The sequence below is a fragment of the Ammodytes marinus genome (genome assembly GCF_949987685.1).
Source record: "Ammodytes marinus genome assembly, chromosome: 10".
NCBI classification, from domain to species: Eukaryota; Metazoa; Chordata; class Actinopteri; order Uranoscopiformes; family Ammodytidae; genus Ammodytes; species Ammodytes marinus.
In genome coordinates this window covers 28,026,019-28,046,838 of record NC_137214.1, presented here as the reverse complement: position 1 = coordinate 28,046,838, position 20,820 = coordinate 28,026,019, and the positions used below count along the sequence as shown (strand labels likewise).

Here is a 20,820-nt window from a genome sequence, read left to right as displayed (position 1 = left end):
AAGATCCATCCATCCATCCATCCATCCATCCATCCATCCATCCATCCATCCATACGTACATCGGGGCAGCGTAGCAGTGGCTGGTCGTCCTCCCTGTGGTAGGCTGCGGCGGCTGGGGGCAGGGAGAGGGCGTGGGTCGGGTGTGGAGACGTGATGTGGAAGGTGGGGACCTGCGGCGGCAGCAGAGGGAAGTGGAACTCCACCGGAGACAGACGTGCCGGGGTCGTCAGCGCAGACACGTACCTGGGAAGTAACACAAAGATTTACCAATGATCATATACTGACTCGGGCCACTGTGGTGAAGTGGGTAAGGCGGTCGACCCTCAACCACAGGGTCGGTGGTTCGATCCCCTGTCTCGCCGCCACATTTCAAAGTGTCCCTGAGCAAGACACTGAACCCTAAATTCATAATAAGTTGCCATTAACACACACATTCATACACCGACAGCAGGCTAACTATCGGGACTAGATAGTTGGCCAGCTGTCGGTGTATGAATGTGTGTGTTAATGGCAACGTGGGAATGGGAACAGTCCGGTCTCAATGGGATAGCTGTGTTAATAAAAGGTTAAAACTGTGAGATATTGATGATAATGTACATGTTAGAAAATTGTATAATGGAAATTTTGTGACAGGTTTAAAGTTTATATTGATAATTAGGTAAAAGCTTAAAGGTATAGTGTGTAATATTGGAGAGACCAATGGGGATCACACAAAGCAGCAAACTTATTTACAAAGAAATTATTAATAACTGACCATCACAGAATGTCAAGTTAAAGTTCACCAATGACGTTTGAATTCCCTACTACTGCACATCAGTTATTCATTCATGTCCCAGAAAAGCACTGTCTGTTACATTACAACATAGTATCTGAGTGATGGTGTTTTGGCCACTGGGGGTCGCCAAAGAGTGAATATGATGGTGTGAAAAAAAGCTAAACAAAGCCAAAGTGTTGTAGAGTCATGCATTTTTAAGTCACTACAATGTATGCATAAAATGTCCAGAAATCTTTATTTCAACATGACAAAAGCCTTGGTCTTTTAATGTCTCTTGCCTTGCGCTAACGACTGTTTACCAAATTATTTATTTATTTATTTATTTATTTTCTTTCTCTATTTGTATAGCATTTCTCTACAATGTTTCAATAAGCACTGTCTTCTTTTGAAATTGTTACTTGACTGCACTTACTGGATGAGGCTACATAGTGTGGACCTTTGCAAATGTATGTACCTAGCATTTTTTTTTGTCAGAAATCAAATCAGTCTTTTTATAGTCCAATATCATAAATGGCCCTTAGCTCGACTGAGAATAAACTCCCAGTAAAAACCCCTTTAATGGGAAAAAAGTATTGCGAAACCTCGGGAGGGTGACAGAGGAAGGGATCCCTCTTCCAGGACGGACAGACTTAAAATGATGTCACGTGAAAAGATGGTGGTTGTATAGGAGAAATATACAGACGCAAACAGACAAGGCTTGGTAAAATAAACACATAAATGTACATTTTACGACTTTTTATTTAAGCAAAAATAGCCCCAAAACTCAAAATATACCCCTTCTTGAAAAAATATACCAATACAAAAATCACAAAGTTGGACAATCAGTTTCCCTTACCTGTCACTGTGTGGTGAGTCTCTCAGTGAGTCGTATGAGTCTCCGTACTGCATGCCCGGGCCGTCCGCCCAGTGCGCCGCCCTTCTGGCCATGCAGGCCGGGCTGCTGCACTTACTGGTCCCCACGGAGCTGGACAGGCCGCCCGACTGACAGTCTGAGTTCATACTGTCTGTCCGCTCCATGCTCCACGTCTGCTCCTCATGTCTGAAGAGAGGGAGGGGTCGAGAGGAACACGTTTAAAAAGGTTACTACAGTTAGAGGTAGGGGTGGATCTACAGCTCCGGAAAAAATTAAGAGACCAGTCTGGATTTTTCATGAATCTTCATCTCTACATAACTTGTTCAAAATGCTCTTAATGACAAAAAATGTATTGGAATTTGGTAGAAATGTTGTCAGTAGTTTATATTATAAAACCAAAATGTTCATTCTACTCAAACACATGCCTATAAATAGTCAAACGAGAGACACTGAACATTTGGAGTGGTCTCTACATTTTTTCCAGAGCTGTATAAGTGAGTCTGGATGGGCCCCCAATCAGATTCATGAAAATAATAATATGAATGAATAAATAAAAAATAAAAAAAATATAATAAAATTGTAATGCTTAATTGTCTTTTTCTTGAGGACATTTAAAATTGAATATGTACAGTATCTGCTGAAAAATAATAATATTCAAAACTTCCTACAATACAATAGCCACAAGGAGGCTGGAGGATCCAGAGGGAGGTTGAGGGAAAGAAGTTCACATTGTCTATTAAAGCACCATCCAGTAACAATTTTAAGAAATACTAAGTCAAATAGCTTTCGGTGCAAATAAACAGCCAAAGGTACAACTCTACATCAAGGAAAATATACCACGTACTATGTGGCTTCATAGTGGAGAACGGGGTAAGTAGGCACACTTTTTACTCTAGTGAGAATTGCTCATCACCTAAACATCTTTCAAAAGTCATTCCTACATTAAATTGAAGCTTAAAGGCCTACTTCACCGGTTTGAATATGAAGGTGTATTGAATTCTGAGATCCTATGTAGTATAAATGTGCAAAAAAATTGAAATTGGTTCATCCTAGCCTGAGAAAAGGCAGAAAGAGTGTTTTTTTAACCCTATATTAATCTTACTGTGACATCACAGTAAGGTAAATATAGGGTTAAAAAAAAAACCTTACTTTGTAAATATTACTGTGATTTCTCCTACTGTGACATCACAGTAATATTTACAAAGTAATTTTTTTTTTAACCCTATATTTATCTTACTGTGATGTCACAGTAAGATTAATATAGGGTTAAAAAAAACACTCTTTCTGCCTTTTCTCAGGCTAGGATGAACCGATTTTTTTTTTTTTTGCACATTTATACTACATAAGATCTCAGAATTCAATACACCTTCATATTCCCACCGGTGAAGTAGGCCTTTAAGGTGTTGGCTTGAAATGTGTACCCCTCACTTTTTCTATCTTATTGTAATAAAGAAGAAATTAATCATCAAAGACACCCTTACACATTGTGACAACCAACCCCATCAAGGGGTCGGTTGTCACACACTATGGGGTTGTTTGTCACAATGTTATCTTAATGGGAATAATCTTAAAAAGAAGGCAAGAAAGCAGAACTAAATTTGAAAGTTTAATTGCATTGTCAAGTTGACAAATAGGCCTACATAACTTACTGTAGCCTTGGCAGCTGGTCTAGTTTGGGATGCACTAGGTTGTTTTGATTTTGTTGCCCTTTTTTCTTTTGCATGCTAGCTGCCTTTTCCTGCTCTATTCTCTCCTTCTCTGGGGTGTCAGTGAGGATACAGCTTGACAATTTCTTTCGTTATTGGATTCCTTTTCTGGCTGCAGCCTTTGGATAACATGTGACAACCAACCCCCCAAAAATGTGACGACCAACCCCAACTTGAATTTCTTGCTAGCATCAAGGCCAACAACCATCTGACAACTCATTAGCTTGCTAACCACAATCTAAACTATAGTTTACCATTCACACTTTTTATGGGTAACAAGTGTGTTGTTAAAAACCCATTGTGTAAAAGCCTAGAAGAAAAAAACTAAGGAGCTAAATATTTTCAATTTGACATGAAAAACACAAACAGTCCTCTCACCTCAAATTCAGCAGTCTAACTCCAAGGAAGACTATGTAGGTGACCTCTGATCCCAATTCTGGATATTTACATACCAAAATTTCACTGACAGAGCCTTCTGGTTCCGAGATATAACGATCGTGACAACCAACCCGTGTGACATTTTACCCCGTTCTCCCCTACAACATGCTTGAGACAAAAGGGGTCTGCTGGAGTTATTTTTTTTTTCAGCACAACCTGTGATTTCTTGTTGAATTCAGACACAAGTGTGGCCTCATGTGTTTTCTCATGTTTTGTTGACAGTAATAGGGCTAAGGAGAATTGTTCTAGACGGAGGGTTGGATATGGGGGGGCATTGATGTGCACAGATTGACAGGTGGCCCACCCAATCAGTGAATGAGTGAGTGAGTGAGTGAGTGAGTGAGTGAGTGAGTGAGTGAGTGAGTGAGTGAGTGAGTGAGTGAGTGAGTGTGTGTGTGTGTGTGTGTGTTACGTCTACCTGGAAGCGTGTGAGGCCGTGGTGGAGTGGTGTGAGCGTGTGGACATTCGGCTGCCTGCGTAGTTCCCCGCGCCCTCAGCTCCGTGGCTGATCACACACTCTGTCGTAGGGACGCTCTTGGAGATGTACTGCAAATACACACACACACACACACACATTAAAGTTTTTACTATGCTTTCATAGTCGCAATAACAAAAGTATCATACAGTATATATAGATAAATTATACATATATCTGTCAATTAAGGAGATTATTCTGTTGTATCTTCTCCTCACATACTTGTCCAAACAGTTTTTAGCGTTGATTTTATGCTGACTCATACGTACCCAGTGTGTCTCCTAACGATGGTAGGTGTATTCTGCCCTCTCTTTGACGTCTATCAGCTATGTGCAACTATATTAACCCCTCATGTTTTCAGTGAAAGAGAGTTTGATTCATACAAAGACTCTTGGATGATAAAAAATAACCTATATAAAGAGCTCAGTAAAGTCTATCAGGGCTTTTCCTGTGCAATCTGCAGCATCTTAATCTATTCCTTCTTCAGCATTAATGAATATCTGAGGGTTTTTTTTCTCAACATTTTAAACCAAAATCCTATTTATAGTTCAGTTATAATTAATTAAAAGCAGTGATATATCTGACTTTATTTCAGCTGTGTTGTGGAAATCTGCCTGGAGATTCTCTTCTTCTATTCATTCTGATTGGACGCTCATTGTAAGATAATTTGGCTTTTGTTCTACATTTGCTATTGTTTTTTGTTGGCTACAAGAAGCTAAATGCCAAATGCAGATGCCAAAAATGTCTCTGGTACAGACTGGCTTCTGAACAGACTCTGGCACCAACCTTATGCTTAACCAGCGTCTTTGATATTAAAAAAAAAAAGTATTTTGAAACTTATTCTTCTTGCCAGGAAATGATTAACTTTTCCGTCTTTTGACATTTAATCTATCCTGTATTAATTTTGCAGCAATTCTAAAAGAAACGGTTGAATATTCATGACAAATATAAAAACAAATTGTGCAATTGTAGTGCAGGGACCGTCTACAAAGGGCAACACTGAAGAGGAAAATGTTAACGTTTTACTTATGAGTTATTGATCCCAGAACTGTCAATGATGAATAAAATAATTCCTTCACAATTTTTTTTTCTCACCCCTGGCCCTGGTAATACTCTTGTCTAAGGTGGCTAGCTAAATAAATAACAAAAAGTCAAGTCTGTATATTAGCCAAAGGGCATTCTGGGACATGTAGGAAATAACATATAGATTCAGAATGAATCAAAGTGAAAAAAAATTAAAGTTATAATTACGACAGTCAAAAAAACTGAACATGTTAATTCAATGCCTCTTATAAGGTTTCTAGTCTTTCTGGAGTGACCTGTGTCCCCAATTTTCATCTCAATGTGAAGAGCTTGTCAGGAAGCGATTTTACTTCCATTTAAACCTGCCCTCATGATCACTTGAACCTGTGTCTGCTGTGTGTGTTCTTTAATGTGTGGACCATAGACCTTATATAAAAGATGTGTACTCACATCTACCTGTTTGCCTGTGTGTGTGTGTGTGTGTGTGTGTGTGTGTGTGTGTGTGTCTGTGTGTACATTTTGTACTGTGTGTGTGTGTGTGTTCTGTACTGTATATAAACTCACGTCGACCATAGGTATCTCCTCCGGCCCGGGCCCGGGGTGGTTGGGTCCGTTGGCCAGCATGCGGTTGGGCTGCTCCACACACTGGTTCTGGTTCTGGTGCAGGTGGATGTGCATCTTCTTACGCTGCTTCCTGGGGGAGAAATAATAATAATAATAACAACAATAACAATAATAATAATAATAATAATAATAATAATAATAATAATAATAATAATAATAATAATTGATAGGATTTATAAAGTGATTTTTTTGGAGGTCACGCAAAGACGCTTTACATCACATAGAATATACAGTACATAAAGAAAAAACCTCAAAATGAGGTTTGGAATAGAGTCAGGTGTGGTATGGGTGGGGTCAGGGGTCATATGCTTTCTTGAAGAGGTGAGTTTTGAGTCGGCTTTTCAATAGGATAAATGATCATCACAAAAGGACAATAAGTGATGTGGAAAGAAAGTGCTAAACTCAACATTTTATTTGCTACTCACTACGATTGCTCTGTAAAAGTCCCTTCTATAGGCTTTCATTACTTCTCTCTTTACATGATGGCTTTATGGACCTGGCAATATGGTCAAAGCACTGCAGCACTCTCTGTTGCCCACTAAAAGCTGCTTCTCCTGTTGTATTCACTGGATCAGATGTCCAGCAAAATGACACGTTATTAAAAAAAATACCTTTGATAAATTACAAAGTGAAGGCTCTTTTTTTAACATGACCAACAACAAACAAATAAATGATTTAGTTTGTATCTGAATGTGGTGTAGTAAATTATTTACTATAGCACTAGGAAAGTACATCTATTCAAGTGCTGAACTTAAAGGTACAGTGTGCAATATCGTATTTGGCAACATCAGATCCGCTTCCTTGCTAACCCCTCCCTTTAATAGAATTTACAGAAGCTACGGTGGCCTTCAAGGACAAGAAGCTAGTAACTAAAGATGGCGTCATCCGCCACTGCTTCAAGTCTTTCCACAATATCAAGTGATGAGGTGAAGATGTATTTAGTTATTTATTCTATTGCACTTCTTCTTCTTGGTCTTCCAACAGGTGCATTTCCCCAGGATGCCCACTATATATAAAAACACTTTAAAACCACCTACAACAGTAAATCACTGCTGGCACCTTCAATACAGGACATTTTTGCAGAAGAAGCACTTTTACTTTTGATACTTTAAAATGATTTAAGATTAATTTATTGGTACCTATGGTTACTTAAAGGACAGTAGGTTAATTGGACATTTTGAAGCATTTTATATATGGGAACTGTATAGTCATAAATCTATCTCTCAAAGACATTGAGACACATACTTGGTTTTGCAGTAGGCGACGACGCAAACGATGCCAACGACCAACAACGCCACGCAGATGCCCGTGATCGTCAGCACGCGCCGCTGGTAGAGCTCCTCAGCCTCTGTGGACGCAAGACACACCCACACACACACACACACACAAACATTCATATCCAGGCGCACACAGACAGACAGACACACACAAACATTCATATCCACACGCACACAGACAGACAGACACACACACAGACACACACACACACACACACACACACACAAAGGTACAGCATGAGCGCTACTCCATTGACGGTAGTAATTTAGTCACACTATTATCTGCCCTGTGCTTTCTATAAAACAACTCCTGCTCTGTCATGTCACTTTTAACTGTACAACAGCCATACAATGTCACTACAACACAACACAAGAGTAAATCTAAGAAGCTATAAACATTATGATGAAAAGCAGAGCAGTAAACTGAGCCTTCCTGCTGTCCCTATATATATATATGTATTGTATATACTGTATATAAGTGTATTTACAATGGCCATGGGGATGTAATGCTACAGATGAATGCATGCAGCGTATGGATGAGATCAACAAAAGACAAGACTTCCAGATGAAAAAGTAAATAAATAATAAAGCGTCTTTTGTTCAGAGTGTTGACACCACAACGGCCTGATAGTAAAACAGTTTGGGTTTTCACAGAGCATACCATAACAAACACTGTTAGAAAGTTAAATAAAACTGCAAAAAATAAGCTGTAAAGTGATTAGAAAGGGCTTTAATTATCCATATTGTACTTTGCATATGTTGTTTCTCGGACACCATCAAGTTTGACCTCTCACACAAACTAATACAAGTCTTTTTGCTACTGACAATATTATTATTTTATTATTTCTTATTTTCCTACAAAGAAGTATCATAAACTCAAGATGTAAAAATCGTTATAAGATAAATAAATAACTATAATTTTTGTATTAAAGTATTAGTATTAGCAGTATTCTCGACATCATTGCAAATGAGGGTCACCCCTCAGTGATATCTCGAGTATAAATAAAGGTTCAATAAAATAAAATGAATAAACTTAAAGATGTTACCCTATTCACCTGCTGTGTTTCACCAACATCTCCAGACAGATTTGGATCACATTACACTATTGCACTATATACACTCATTTAGTTCTAACAGTTTTTTTTGTTGGTGACATCGTGTGAAAACACTCTGAACAAGCAAGTGCAACGACACAATGACAAAAGGGAGCGACAAACATAACAGAACATTAGGTAGGTACTAGGGAAGTAGGGAATAAAACAATAGAACAAGTATCAAAGTGGTGAGGAAAGGAGACAAGGAGAGGAGACAAGGAAGGGGACGGGGTGCAGGAGGGAAAAGGCCCAGGGAGAAACTATAGTCCCCAGACTTTGTTTGTCCCCTCATCAAAATAAAACCGGATTATAGAAGCCCTTGGATTGTTAGTTATGGCTAAATTAAAGCCCCTTAAGCCAAATCATTAGTTTTCCAAAGTCATAAACTTTCTGAAATACTAATGTTTTGTGACTTTCTTCTTACTCATGCTGTCCACTCATAATGCTGTAGTTCTTATAGGAGCAAGTTGCTTGAAATACATTTAAATATCCTAGAAAGCTCTATTAAGTCAAGCACCGGTCAATTTTGAGATTTTTGGCTATGTTGCTTCCATAAGATGTCTTCTTTCATATTAGAATAAATAAAAGGTCCAAAATGTACACTTAGGTGTTTATTTTACCAAACCTTGTCTGTTTGTGTCTTTACATTTTTCCTATACAACCATCTTAATCTCAGTTTTTAAATACTTACATCAACTAAACTTTCTTAGCACTATTCTGCAGGTTATTACAGAATGACTTGTTCATATGTTGTTAATTGTCTGATTATGATACATTTTGATCTTTAAAAAAATTATGAAAATGCTACTCTGGCTTTATCCAACGTCTAGATTAATTTTTTATTTTTTTAAAGAGATTGACTCTCACACATAATTAGTTAGGTATTGACACATTTGTATATTTATTCTAACATTTCTGATTTTTTTTAATAGAAAATATAATTGTTTTAACATAAATTATCAATCTGCAAAGTTTCATGATGATATCTATAAGTTATATATTTTACCCTGTTCACCTGCAGTGTCTCGGCTTAATCAGTAGCATTTCTGAGCTTGAAACAAACTCTGTCCCCTTTACCTAATTCATCATCTCTCACCTTCCGCCCTCTGTCCTCTCAGAAAGCTTGTGGGGGCTATGCGGGTGCGGGGCGGGGGTGTGTGTTTCTAAATAAAGGCTCTCTGTAGGGACTGACAAAAGCCTAGGAGAGCTTTGTCCTGCCATTGTGTGTGTGTCACGGGCTACTGATACAGAATCGCAAAAAGGGAATTGGGAAGGCGAGCGCGATCGTGATTTAGGACAGGCCAGCGCTCCCACTCTGACACGGAGTCAATCAAGGGCAGAATAATAAGGACAAGGCTGTGTGTAGTCGGGATGTTTCTCTGGATTTTTGGCAAAGCGTTGTGAATATACTCTCAGCTTGCATGTTTTTATTCCACAGTATTCCAAAGCCAATACATGATGCCAAACCCTAAAAAGACCAGCCACATGGCTGTAGGTAAATTTAACCTATTTAACCCATCATGAAACATTATTCACATTAAAACAATTATTTGTTGTAATGCAACTTTTTCAGAAATTTTTAAATAAATATGCAAATTTGGCAATATTTTACTAATGCATACATGTGCGTCTCTTTAAAACAAAAATAAATCTCTATGTTGGATTAAGCCAAAGTTAAAATAAGTATTTCATTAAAGCAATAGGATAGCGTTGTGAAAATACTCCCAGCTTGCATGTTTTTATTTCAACGGGCTCTAGAAGCCAATTCGCACGTTGCCAAAACCCTCAAAAGAATGAGCCAGATAGTTGTAGTTATCTGTGATGTGGAACATTCTCTGATTTCTTGGGACAAAGACCGGACCTCTTGCCCTGATGTGGTGTCCAGATAACCACAGCTTTGATTTGCATTGGACCCATTATTACACTGTCTTTTAATTCACCTCTGCACTTTCTTACATTAGCGTGTCCTTGCTGGATAATTTAGTCTCTTTCTCTAATGTCTGCTCTCCCATAAATTATCGGCCTGTATTAAGGCGAGACACTGCAGGTGAATAGGGGAACATTTTTTGGCTTATAGATATCATCAAGAGACTTTGCCAGCGGATTACTTTTATTAAAACAATATTTATTTTGTATTTCAATAGTTATTTTTTTGAATTTTTGAATAAATATGCAAATTTGGAAAAATCCAACTAATTATGTGTACATTTTGTATCTCGCATAGTATGGATGTAAGTGCTCTTGAAAAATAATAATTTTGAGATAATGGATGGTTGTATGGGAGAAATATACAGACGCAAAATAAACACTCAAATCTACATTCTGGACCTCTTATTTATACTAATATGAAAGAAGACATGTTATGTAAGCAGAATAGCCACAAATCTCAAAATTGACCAGTGCATGAAAAAACAACTATATTTTTGCCTGCTGTGTCTCACCTTAACATATATATATATAATATAAGCAGAGGGCATGCAGAGAGGGGAGGTTGCATTATGTCTTAAAAGCGGGTTAGTGGGCAGGAGAAAAAGGAGGGACAGGTTTGAGGGAGACCCAGTTGTTGGTTTTTGAAAAAAGAAGATGGCACAATAATGTGTGACTGTGAGAGGATCTCTTTTAAGCACAGCAAAATGAGTAATAATAATAAGGTTCCATACCCATAAATACAATTCTGATTTGCTCTGCCAGCGCAGAAAGTTGTCGTGGCAACAAGGGGAAAGAGACAGATAGGGTCAGGTGTTATGTCCACTTATGTCATATTATCATATTATCATTTATCTTCTTGCATAAACTTCTTGCTTATAAACCAGGATCATATAAGCGAATTAGTGCCGTCAACCATTAAAGCGATTGACATGTGTGTGTACTGTCCGAAAACAGACAGACAACTCAGACATCAGCCTCAGCTCTGTGACCCCCAGAAATGACAAGGGAAATAAAACAAAAATTTAACAAAGACACATTCAAAAATGCGAAAAGGGAGAAAAATAACCTTTAAAAATAAGTAGAACGAACGAAGCAAGAAAATGCATGCACACACACACACGCGCGCGCGCACACACACACACACACACACACACACATGGACAAACACTGCAAGACAAGAAGCCACATCACTTACTGCCATATTTACTAGACCTCATTTCTGGAGTTAACAACAAGTGGACAAGAATACAAAAGAAAATAAAGAATAAGAACAAGACAAAAGGAAAAGAAAAAAAGATTAAAAAAAAAAGCAGTGAGTTACTCTCCAACATAAAACACAGTACAGTCGATGGGTCTGGCACAGCAAATGGGGGGACGGGAGAGGAGGGAGGGGGGGGTAAGCTAACTCGTTTGACTAATGGCAATTGCCTTCGTATTGATTACAGCATACCTCTTGTATATATAGCACTTAGTCCCCACTACTGCTGCGTAAATCTATTATAACCTTTCACATGATTTACAAAACAAAATCATCTCAGCATTTCCCCACTATTGTCCATGGCCTTTGCATGCATTACAGGCCATAAAGAGGAATGCTCATATGACACAGACAGTCGCTTGAATCAACCCTTAACCTTAAAGCCTCTGGAAACATGGTCTAAAATGGTAAAAAATCAATATATGATATCAACGTTTGGTGTCTCTAAAGGCCTTTACAAAAATCAGATCGGAAATAAATGTTCATAAATGTTATAAAACTTGGTTAAAATAAACAGTTGTCTAGACCGTTTGACAGGACTGTGGTGGGCGTGGCCGAATCAAACAGTCTGCATGGCAACAGTTGTTCTTTTTATAGAACATTCGGGCAGAGAACTGCAGTGATTGGTTCAAAAATACTAAATTGTGTCATAAGAACCAGAGCATAGCCCGCCTCATCTAAACCGAATTTCTTATCAAACTTAAATGGCAATATCTATCATTTGGATTGATGAATATGCCTAACTCTTTTCATATGCTTTACTAACATGAAACTAACTCCCCAAATGACATAGTAATAATGATTTAGTGGATTTAGGTTTACAGGGGCTTTAACTACTCTACATTTTATAAGTGCAACATTGATTTAAAAATAGCAGAGCGAGTGTGTTTTAAAGTCTAAAAACAGCGTCACAATGCAAAAATAAAAAAGCACAGACAAGATTTCAGCACGTCGTCAAGGCTTGATGAAGAGGGTCAAACTAAGCAGACGTCACGTTACATATATATAGTGGGATATCTTATGATGTTAAAACTTGTTTTTGTACAAAAATCTTGACATTATTAAGACAGAAAACGAGACAGTAATGGCATGAAACAACAGTGTATAAGCCCCTGTGAACAAGAAGAGAAAGATGTTATCTGCCTGTGATTGCTGGGACACGACACAGCCAGCGCAGGGAGGAGCTGTTGTTGTTGTTTTTGTTTTTGTCTTATGTGTGAACGTAGCGAGGCCAAAGCTGCAGGAATCTTTTAACCGTCTGAGGAGTGGCAAATGTTTATGCATCTCTTTGTTTTCACCTGAATGTACTAACACTATAACTAAGGCTGGATTTGTGTCAGTGTCATTGTCCACTTGCAATCACAGCAGAATAATATAAACATTTCCCATTAGCATCGCTATGATTTCTTTAAAGGAATAGTTTGAGATTTTGGGAAATTGGCAAGTTAGATTAGAAGATCAATACCATTCTCGTGTCTGTATGGTAAATATTAAGGGACAGCCAGGAGACTGTTAGCTTAGCTTAGCATAAAGACTGAAAGCAGAGGGGAACAACTAGCCTGGTTCTGTCACCAGGTAGAATAAACCAAACATTTTGCAAGCAACTTTCCAAATAAAATAGACAGAAAGTCCATGCACCTAGACAATAACCTGTTTGGTTCATACTCCACAACTTGTAGTGTTCACGTTTACAATGTAGTATCAATTGAACTAAATAGGCATAATACTAGGGGTTAGAGATACTGCTCTGTGATAATGAAAAAGGAAATTTTTAAATTTCAGGGCAACTTCACTTCACTAGATTTTTGTGTTTTGAGGCCAACTAAAGTTTTAAGGAAAATTGCCTTTATTTGAGCCAACTAATTATCTTTTGTTGAGATAACAAAAAGGTTGTGCCAACTTATTATTTTTTGTTCAGACAGTTTTTCAGACAGTTTTAACACTATTTCATGTTTGAATAAAATTTTAGCTTTTGTTGTTATCTGTATATATGACAGAGAATTAGAAAGAGTTTCGGATGGCCTAAAAACTGAAAAATCTAGTGAAGACAGTCAAGAGACATGTTGCCTTGAAAATTTGAGTTTTCTCAACTTTTTCATTTGTACATTGTGGTAGACTGATTTTGTTTCCGTTTGTCAGAGCCATGCTAGCTGTTTCTGCCTATTTGAGCTAAGCTAACCATTCTCTGGCTGTTGTTTCAAACTTCTTCATACTAATGAAAGTAAATAAGCGTATTTCACACATAATGTCAAACTATTCCTTGGATTTCACTGTTAGAATAAGAAAAAAACATGTGACATAATCGTTTGCATATTAAAAAAAAGTCAACCCAAAACATTTCAAGCAGCGTTTTAGCCACATGCCACAACAGATGATCCATGGATGCTCACCAGTGAAAACTATAAATTCAACACATTCTCCTTTGTGGATTTAATTGATCTTAATCTCTTAGTTCAGGACATAATATAAAGAAACACGTAGATAAAAATCAATATATCATAAGGGGACTGTCCCTCTGAAAGATATTACGATGAGTGATGTTTTCAAATGGCATTATATTAAGACAAATTTATAAAATGTTGGACATTAATCTCAATCTAGATCTTATTCTCTTGCCAAATCATTTGGAGTTTGGACACAGTGTAGCGTCTGCTAATGACTGGCGGCACTTCAAAACATTGTCAGAAGAACTTATATCGTTATCAATCTAAGGACCTCAATTGTCAGCTGTGTCCGTTGCTCCAAAAAAGTAAAATCAATGAAAGATGTTCCTCTGTGTTTATAAGACATAACATAGTCAGCACTTACAGCTTTGTATTAATAGTTCTTTATACACTTACTTGACCCTAAATCGTTTTATTTTATAATCTTTTTTTAAACAGCACCGATGGACCATCTTTAAAAAAATAACTGTTCCAATAAAAGCAAAATAATTTCAACTTCTTGTTTTGTGTTAATTCTCTGTCTCCTCTGATTTTTTTGTGAGCAATTAATGGCCCAAAAAAAAACATAATTTCTAAACATTACGAGCAGAAAACAACATGGAAATGTGGTTGTTTATTGCTGGATTTCTGGGGATTCCTTTGAAGGAGCTTTCAAGGTCAAGGATCCAGTATTTGCTTTAAGGCAAGACACTGCAGGCAAACACATTGTTTATTTTTCAAACACTGGTCCATTGGAGGTTTTTGGCTATTTTGCTTTTATAACATGTTTGCTTTCATACTATTATAGATAAAAGGTCAACATTTACTTTCAAGTGTTTATTTAACTAAACCTTGTCTGTTCGCATCTGTATATTTCTCACATACAACCATCGAAAATGGCAAAGTTTCATGATGATACCTATAAGTATTCTTTTATACCCTATTCACCTGCAGTGTCTCGCCTTAAATAAGAATTGAAGCAGATTAACTAGTGTGTGAAAATAATCTTCAAATCAAAATATAAAAATATCTTGATTGTTTGTTTCTGGTGACCAGAGGAGAATCACAGAGGAACCAGGGGAGACAGGGACAGGAAGGGGTGGAGACACACACACAAACGCGCGCATACACACCCACACACACACCCACACACACACCCACACACACACACACACACACACACACACACACACACACACACACACACACACACACACACACACACACACACACACACACACACACACACACACACACACACATACACCAACCCCTCCGATGTGTAGCATGCAGCATCTCAGTGAGGAGTAGACAAACAGACAAAGAGCAAATGGACATACTGTAGAAACCTGCCATGACGGAGTTTTGACAGCGGTCCCCCGTATAGTCATTGGGACACCTGATGGAGGGAAACAGACACAGAGGGGGTGGGATAGGGGAACAGGGGGATAGGGGGTTAAAGGGTTAAAATACAGATAGATATAAAACAGGAGGAAAGAGAGGAGGAGAGGTTACAGAGGGAGGGAGGAAGGGAGGAAGGAAGGGAGGGAGGGAGGGAGACATAAGAGCAGAGAGATGAGGGGTTAGAAACAGCACAATCCACCAACGACACAGAGAGAAGGAGAGATGACCTCATAAAGTGACATCATTGCCACCAATATGACATCACCGCTACAGTTAATACATCATCACAGTCACGGGGGTCATGAGATGGTGGTGCAGGAAGAAGGTTACAAACTAATGCTGATTTCCTATCTGTACAGTAGATATGTTGCTACAATATTTCTAAGCACAAAATACGACAAAGAGCATTGTAATTAACTGGTATTGCTAACGATAGCTAGGCCGGGGTGATTGCTAAACGCTAACGTTAACGCTTTCCCGGTTGTGCTACCGGAACGCAGTTGACTCAGATGTGACATCACTCCCCGTTCTGACCTCCGACATCCAATGTAGGAATGAAGCAAAATCACTCTCACACACACACAGGCGCACACACACACACACAAACACACACGCTCGCAAACGCACACACACACACACACACACTATACAGTATATTATATTACAGTAGATTATGGTCTCTCATTCATTGCATCAATTTCCTAACGCCTGACTAAAAAACCATGACGAAACAGAAAAGCAAAGCAGAACTTTTAAGTGGGTTTTAAAACCGACACCCATTATTTTGATGTCCGTTATAAAATCTCTGTAAAAACGGTAAAAAAAGGCGGAGGAGGTGAGTTTGTGTTGAACTTGTCTTGCCGCTTAATATTTATAAAAAATTCCCCAGTCAGGAAAGCCCATAGAAAATCTATGGAATATGCCTTCAGTGACAGAGAGACAGACCCAATGCACTTGTTGTAAGTCACAGTGGGGCGGCTGTGGCGATGCGGGTAGGTTGGTCGTCCTCTGGGTTGCAGGGTCGGTGGTTCGATCCCCCGTCTCCCCGCCACATGTCCAAGTGTCCCTGGGCAAAGAGACACTGAACCCCCAATTAATCCCGATAGTTAGCTTGCACCCTGCGTGGTAGGTGCTACTGCTATCGGCGTATGAATGTGTGTGTGTTTGGGTGAATGTGTACAAAAACAATGTAAAGCGCTTTGAGTCGCTTTATGTGTGTACATACAGTATAAGTGGAGTTCTTTACCATTTACACAAAGCAAAAAGCAAAGTGTAACAGGATACTTTTCTGGCCTTTATGCTGGTTGAATAAATTATGCTGAGTGAATTATTGAGGCTTTTTCTCCATACCATATTCAATTACCTTATAACATGGAAGTCTGCATGAAGACTTAATGAAGACTAATTAAAGAGAGATTTAGTTATTTATTTTATAGTTATTATTATTATTCTTCGTCTTCCAACAGGTGCATTTCCAGCTGACACCCACTATATATAAAAATGTGTATGGCCGTTAAGTTTGTCCATTCTGTGTTACTGTAGAAACATGCAACATGGCGGCGCGCCCCACTCCTATGTAGATATTTAAAGGCTCATTCTAATTTAAGACTAATGTAACATTTGTATATTATATTATATTCCATTACTACCAAGTCTGTTCTGAAAAAGGCCAATAATAATAATACACATTGCACTTTCAAAATGCAAAATGTTGATTTGAAATGGAATATGTGAACACACATACCACATTATGTTCTGTTAAACTAAAAAAAAAATTATCGGTACTACTATACAGTAGAGTTATAGCTGTTGTTAGTAACCGACGGATGAGCTATGGTGGTCGACCCACAACTGCAGGGTCGGTGGTTCAAACCCCCATCTCCCCGCCACATGTCCAAGTGTACCTGGGCAAGACACTGAACCCTAAATTGCTCCCGATAGTTAGCTTGCACCCTGCGTGGTAGCTGCTGCTATCGTTGTATGAATGTGTCCTATAGTTGTAAGTCGCTTTGGATAAAAGCGTCTGCTAAATGACATGTAATGCAATGTAATGGATGAGTTGTCAGAATGTGTTTGTATCGGCTTCATAGAGGTCAATGTATTATGAGGTTGAAGATGAAGCTTGGGGTGCAAAAAAAACCCCATCAGGAAACCATTGCGATGTTCACGGTTTATTCATGCACATGCAGCGGGCTAGGAGGGCGCAGCTGCATGGGCTATTAAGACACAACATCCTTGCATCTGTGTAACGCTGTGTTGGGTTGAAAGCCTGCAGGTACAACAGTAAAACTAACACAATCTAAATTAATCTAAGTCTTAAAGCTATATTGAGTAACTTCTGTCATAGTAATTACAACAACACTGTCGACGCATCTACATGAGGTAAGCCTTTCGGGTATCGCACGTGGATTTTAAACCTTCTGCTGTCCAGGTTTTTCTTAGCAGTAAAATCAACAACTGAAACATTTCTTGGGCGCTTCTTGTGCTCTGTGTCAGTTTAGGGGGGGGCAGCACCAGGTTATAAACGCTGCCATACTGAGAAATACAGAGACAGTTTTGTGGAGCTGATAGGCTATACAACTTTCTGTCAACACGTTTGGCGATGGCTTGAAAAGTAATAACATTTATTTTTATGAAAAAGTTACGCACTATAGCTTTAAAGAAAGACGACTTGTCAAAATGAGCTTGAGACTCACGAGAGAGAGAGAAAGAGAAAGAGAGAGAGAGAGAGAGAGACACAGAGAGAGAGAGAGACACGCACACACACACACACACAGTCTGGTGAGCATGAGAATGGTTGGGATATATTTGTGGGGCATAAACAACAGCAACAGTTTAAGCGCAGCTGCAGAGACGTGGTGTTTTGTGTCTGGATGGACGGCCAGCTGTCAGCGATACCAGCGGGTGCCATGCGATTCATATTCAGGCTTCAGCCGTCTAGCTCACAACACTGAAACTAACAAGCACCGCTCCTCAACGCATCACAGTAACTGGCAAATTGATCCACATACTGTATGTTCACAATAGTCCAAAATATTTGATTGATGCTTTTCTGCCTTCAAATGTTAATTTTCTATGCAGGGCTTTGTAGGATACATTGGAGGACCAACATTATTTAGATTATTTGAGAAAAATGTTTAAATATTAAAAATAGTTTTTTTTAACGGTGAAGTCGCGCATTTCTTTAGAATGCGTGCTGTCAAAATAACTTTTTGTCAAATTTGGAGGAATATCTCCTCAAGATCCGCTACCTGTCCGTACTGTGCACTGAAAAAAATACTATGTTAACACACAGCTCTGTCTCTAGGCTCTGTAAACTGGAATTTAGACAAAGGGAATGTAAAATGCCCATTTACAGAGCCTAGGCTGTGTATTAACACTGTATTTTTTTTCATCTCACATACTAGCAAGGTAGCGGATCGTGAGGAGATATTCTTTGATTTTGACAATAAGCATTCTCTATAATATCTGACTCCACCTTTAAGACAGTATTTGAAATTCGAAAAAAAAAACATATTTAATTGTGTGCTATTATGGGCGCCATGGCTTCCCCCTCTCAGCCATAACATAATTAATAGAATCTTTTTATTGCTCTAATCGATCGAGGAATTTACTGCGGTCGAATGAAATGGAGGCATGTTGCTGTTGGAGAGGATCTGATGCCACTGCAGTGTACATTACGCCCAAGATGAATCACAACAATTGATGCTATGATAGTCTGGGTGTGGCCCCATTACAGCCATTATACGATAACACAACCGCTCCCGCTCTAATAACCTTATTGTATTTATTGCGGGTGATTTAGCATCTGGTCAACAAATAGGCCTATATCACGTTTAATAAAAATGCTAGGATCTTTTTCTACCAACCCCCCCCCCCCTCCCCCCATGCATATACAGTACTGTGTATGTTACTGACTTGGGTATCCTTTACTCCTCTTTCTCAACACTAAATGATACAACTTGCATTTTGAATCAATTACAGCAAAAAAAAAGAAGAAAAAAAGAAAATCTCTGAAGGGCGCACTCAGCAATTTCCCATAGAGCTATAAATAGCGCAGAGAGAGGGGGGGGGAAGAGAGAGAGAAAGAGAGAGAGAGAGAGAGAGAGAGAGAGACAGAGAGAGGGAGAGAGAGAGAGGGGAGACACTGGGAGCAGGATCAGCCCTATACGCCAGCAGAGCTTTTACTGTATATCATTTATTTTTTTCTTTCTCTCTCTGCTTCTCATTTATCCCTATTCTCTGCAGCCTTTCTTTATGTTCCTGTGCTTGCTTTGCCCTTTAAGAAAGAAAAAAAAAACTGACTGCACTGTTCTTTCCAACCTTAAGAACGTGCAGGAAAAAAAATCTAAAATTGCTAGAACACCTTTTGTTTCAACCGTTTAAAAAGGTGGAGTCAGTGATTCTGGAGAACGCTTATTGTCCAAAATCACTTTTTTTCAAAATCGGTGAACATCACCTCACGATCCACTACACCTGCCTGTACTGGTTGTGTATTGCATTTACAGAGCCTAGGCTGTGTATGAATGAACACCAGATTTTTTTTTCCTCTAGCCCGCCCGCACAAACAGTAAGGACAGGTAGCGGGATCATGAGAAGATATTCACTGATTTTGACAACAACAAGAGTTCTCCAGAATCACTGACTGTACCTTTAACAATTTTTTTATTTTTTTTAGCTGCCTGCCAGTGCCGTGTCGTGTCGTGCAGTGCCAGTGATTTGCGGCGGCGGTTGCGAGCCGAGGTCTACATATATCTGTGAAGTGAACAAGCCGAGCAGACAGGCCTACAGACAGCGGTCTTATTTACAAACCTGTTCCCCCTCTCGCCCAGACAGACAGGCCAACAAAGGATGACAGAGATGAGGCGCTACAGTAACTCTCTTCTCCCCACCGAAAAACTGCTGCTGCCATTACCTTTGCTATGCTCCTGCTGCAGCTCCTTCATATATAGAGAGAGAGTAAAGTGTGCTCTCGTATGTCGCGCAATCACTTACAGGAGGTTGTTACAAATCCCGCACAGTTTGTACCCCCCTTTAAATTGCTACACACGCATCTCGTAATGTCTATATATGCACCTCGCCTCGAACAAAGTTTTCTGCTTGTCAGCACCATGAAAAAAAAAGAGATCTTGATTTATCCTTCAGCAATGACCGGAAGGTGTACCTGATGAGAGGGAGAGAGAGAGAGAGAGAGAGAGAGAGAGAGAGAGAGAGAGAGAGAGGGAGAGAGTGTGAAGAGGGATAGCCAGAGATTGAAATATATATATATATATATATATATATATATTGGGGGGGCTCTTGTGGTGTAGTGGTTAGAGCGTCCCCCCCCCCCATAGAGGCTCAGTCCTCAGAAGCAGCAGCCCACGGGTTACAATCTGGCTTGTGGTCGTTCTCTGCATGTCATTCCCCTCTCTACCCCATTTCATCTCTGTCTCTCCAAACTGTCTAATAAAAGCATAAAAATGCCCAAAGAAAAAAAATATATATGCATAGATGGAAATAGAAATGGAAATAGAGAAGCAAATAGAGTAGATCTGGAAC

General features: G+C 39.0%; 1 protein-coding gene across 1 annotated transcript in view; it reads right to left on the bottom strand.

Annotated features, from left to right (window-relative positions):
- nrg2b (neuregulin 2b) overlaps positions 1-20,820 on the bottom strand; it is a gene marked incomplete at both ends in the record, with an annotated part of 59,633 nt that overhangs the window by 1,832 nt on the left and 36,981 nt on the right. Inside the window, 6 exons of the mRNA XM_080036175.1 lie at positions 60-243; positions 1,611-1,814; positions 4,191-4,318; positions 5,835-5,964; positions 7,140-7,242; positions 15,216-15,274. Of these exons, the coding sequence (XP_079892301.1) occupies positions 60-243; positions 1,611-1,814; positions 4,191-4,318; positions 5,835-5,964; positions 7,140-7,242; positions 15,216-15,274 (808 nt within the window). The remainder of the gene's footprint in view (positions 1-59; positions 244-1,610; positions 1,815-4,190; positions 4,319-5,834; positions 5,965-7,139; positions 7,243-15,215; positions 15,275-20,820) is intronic.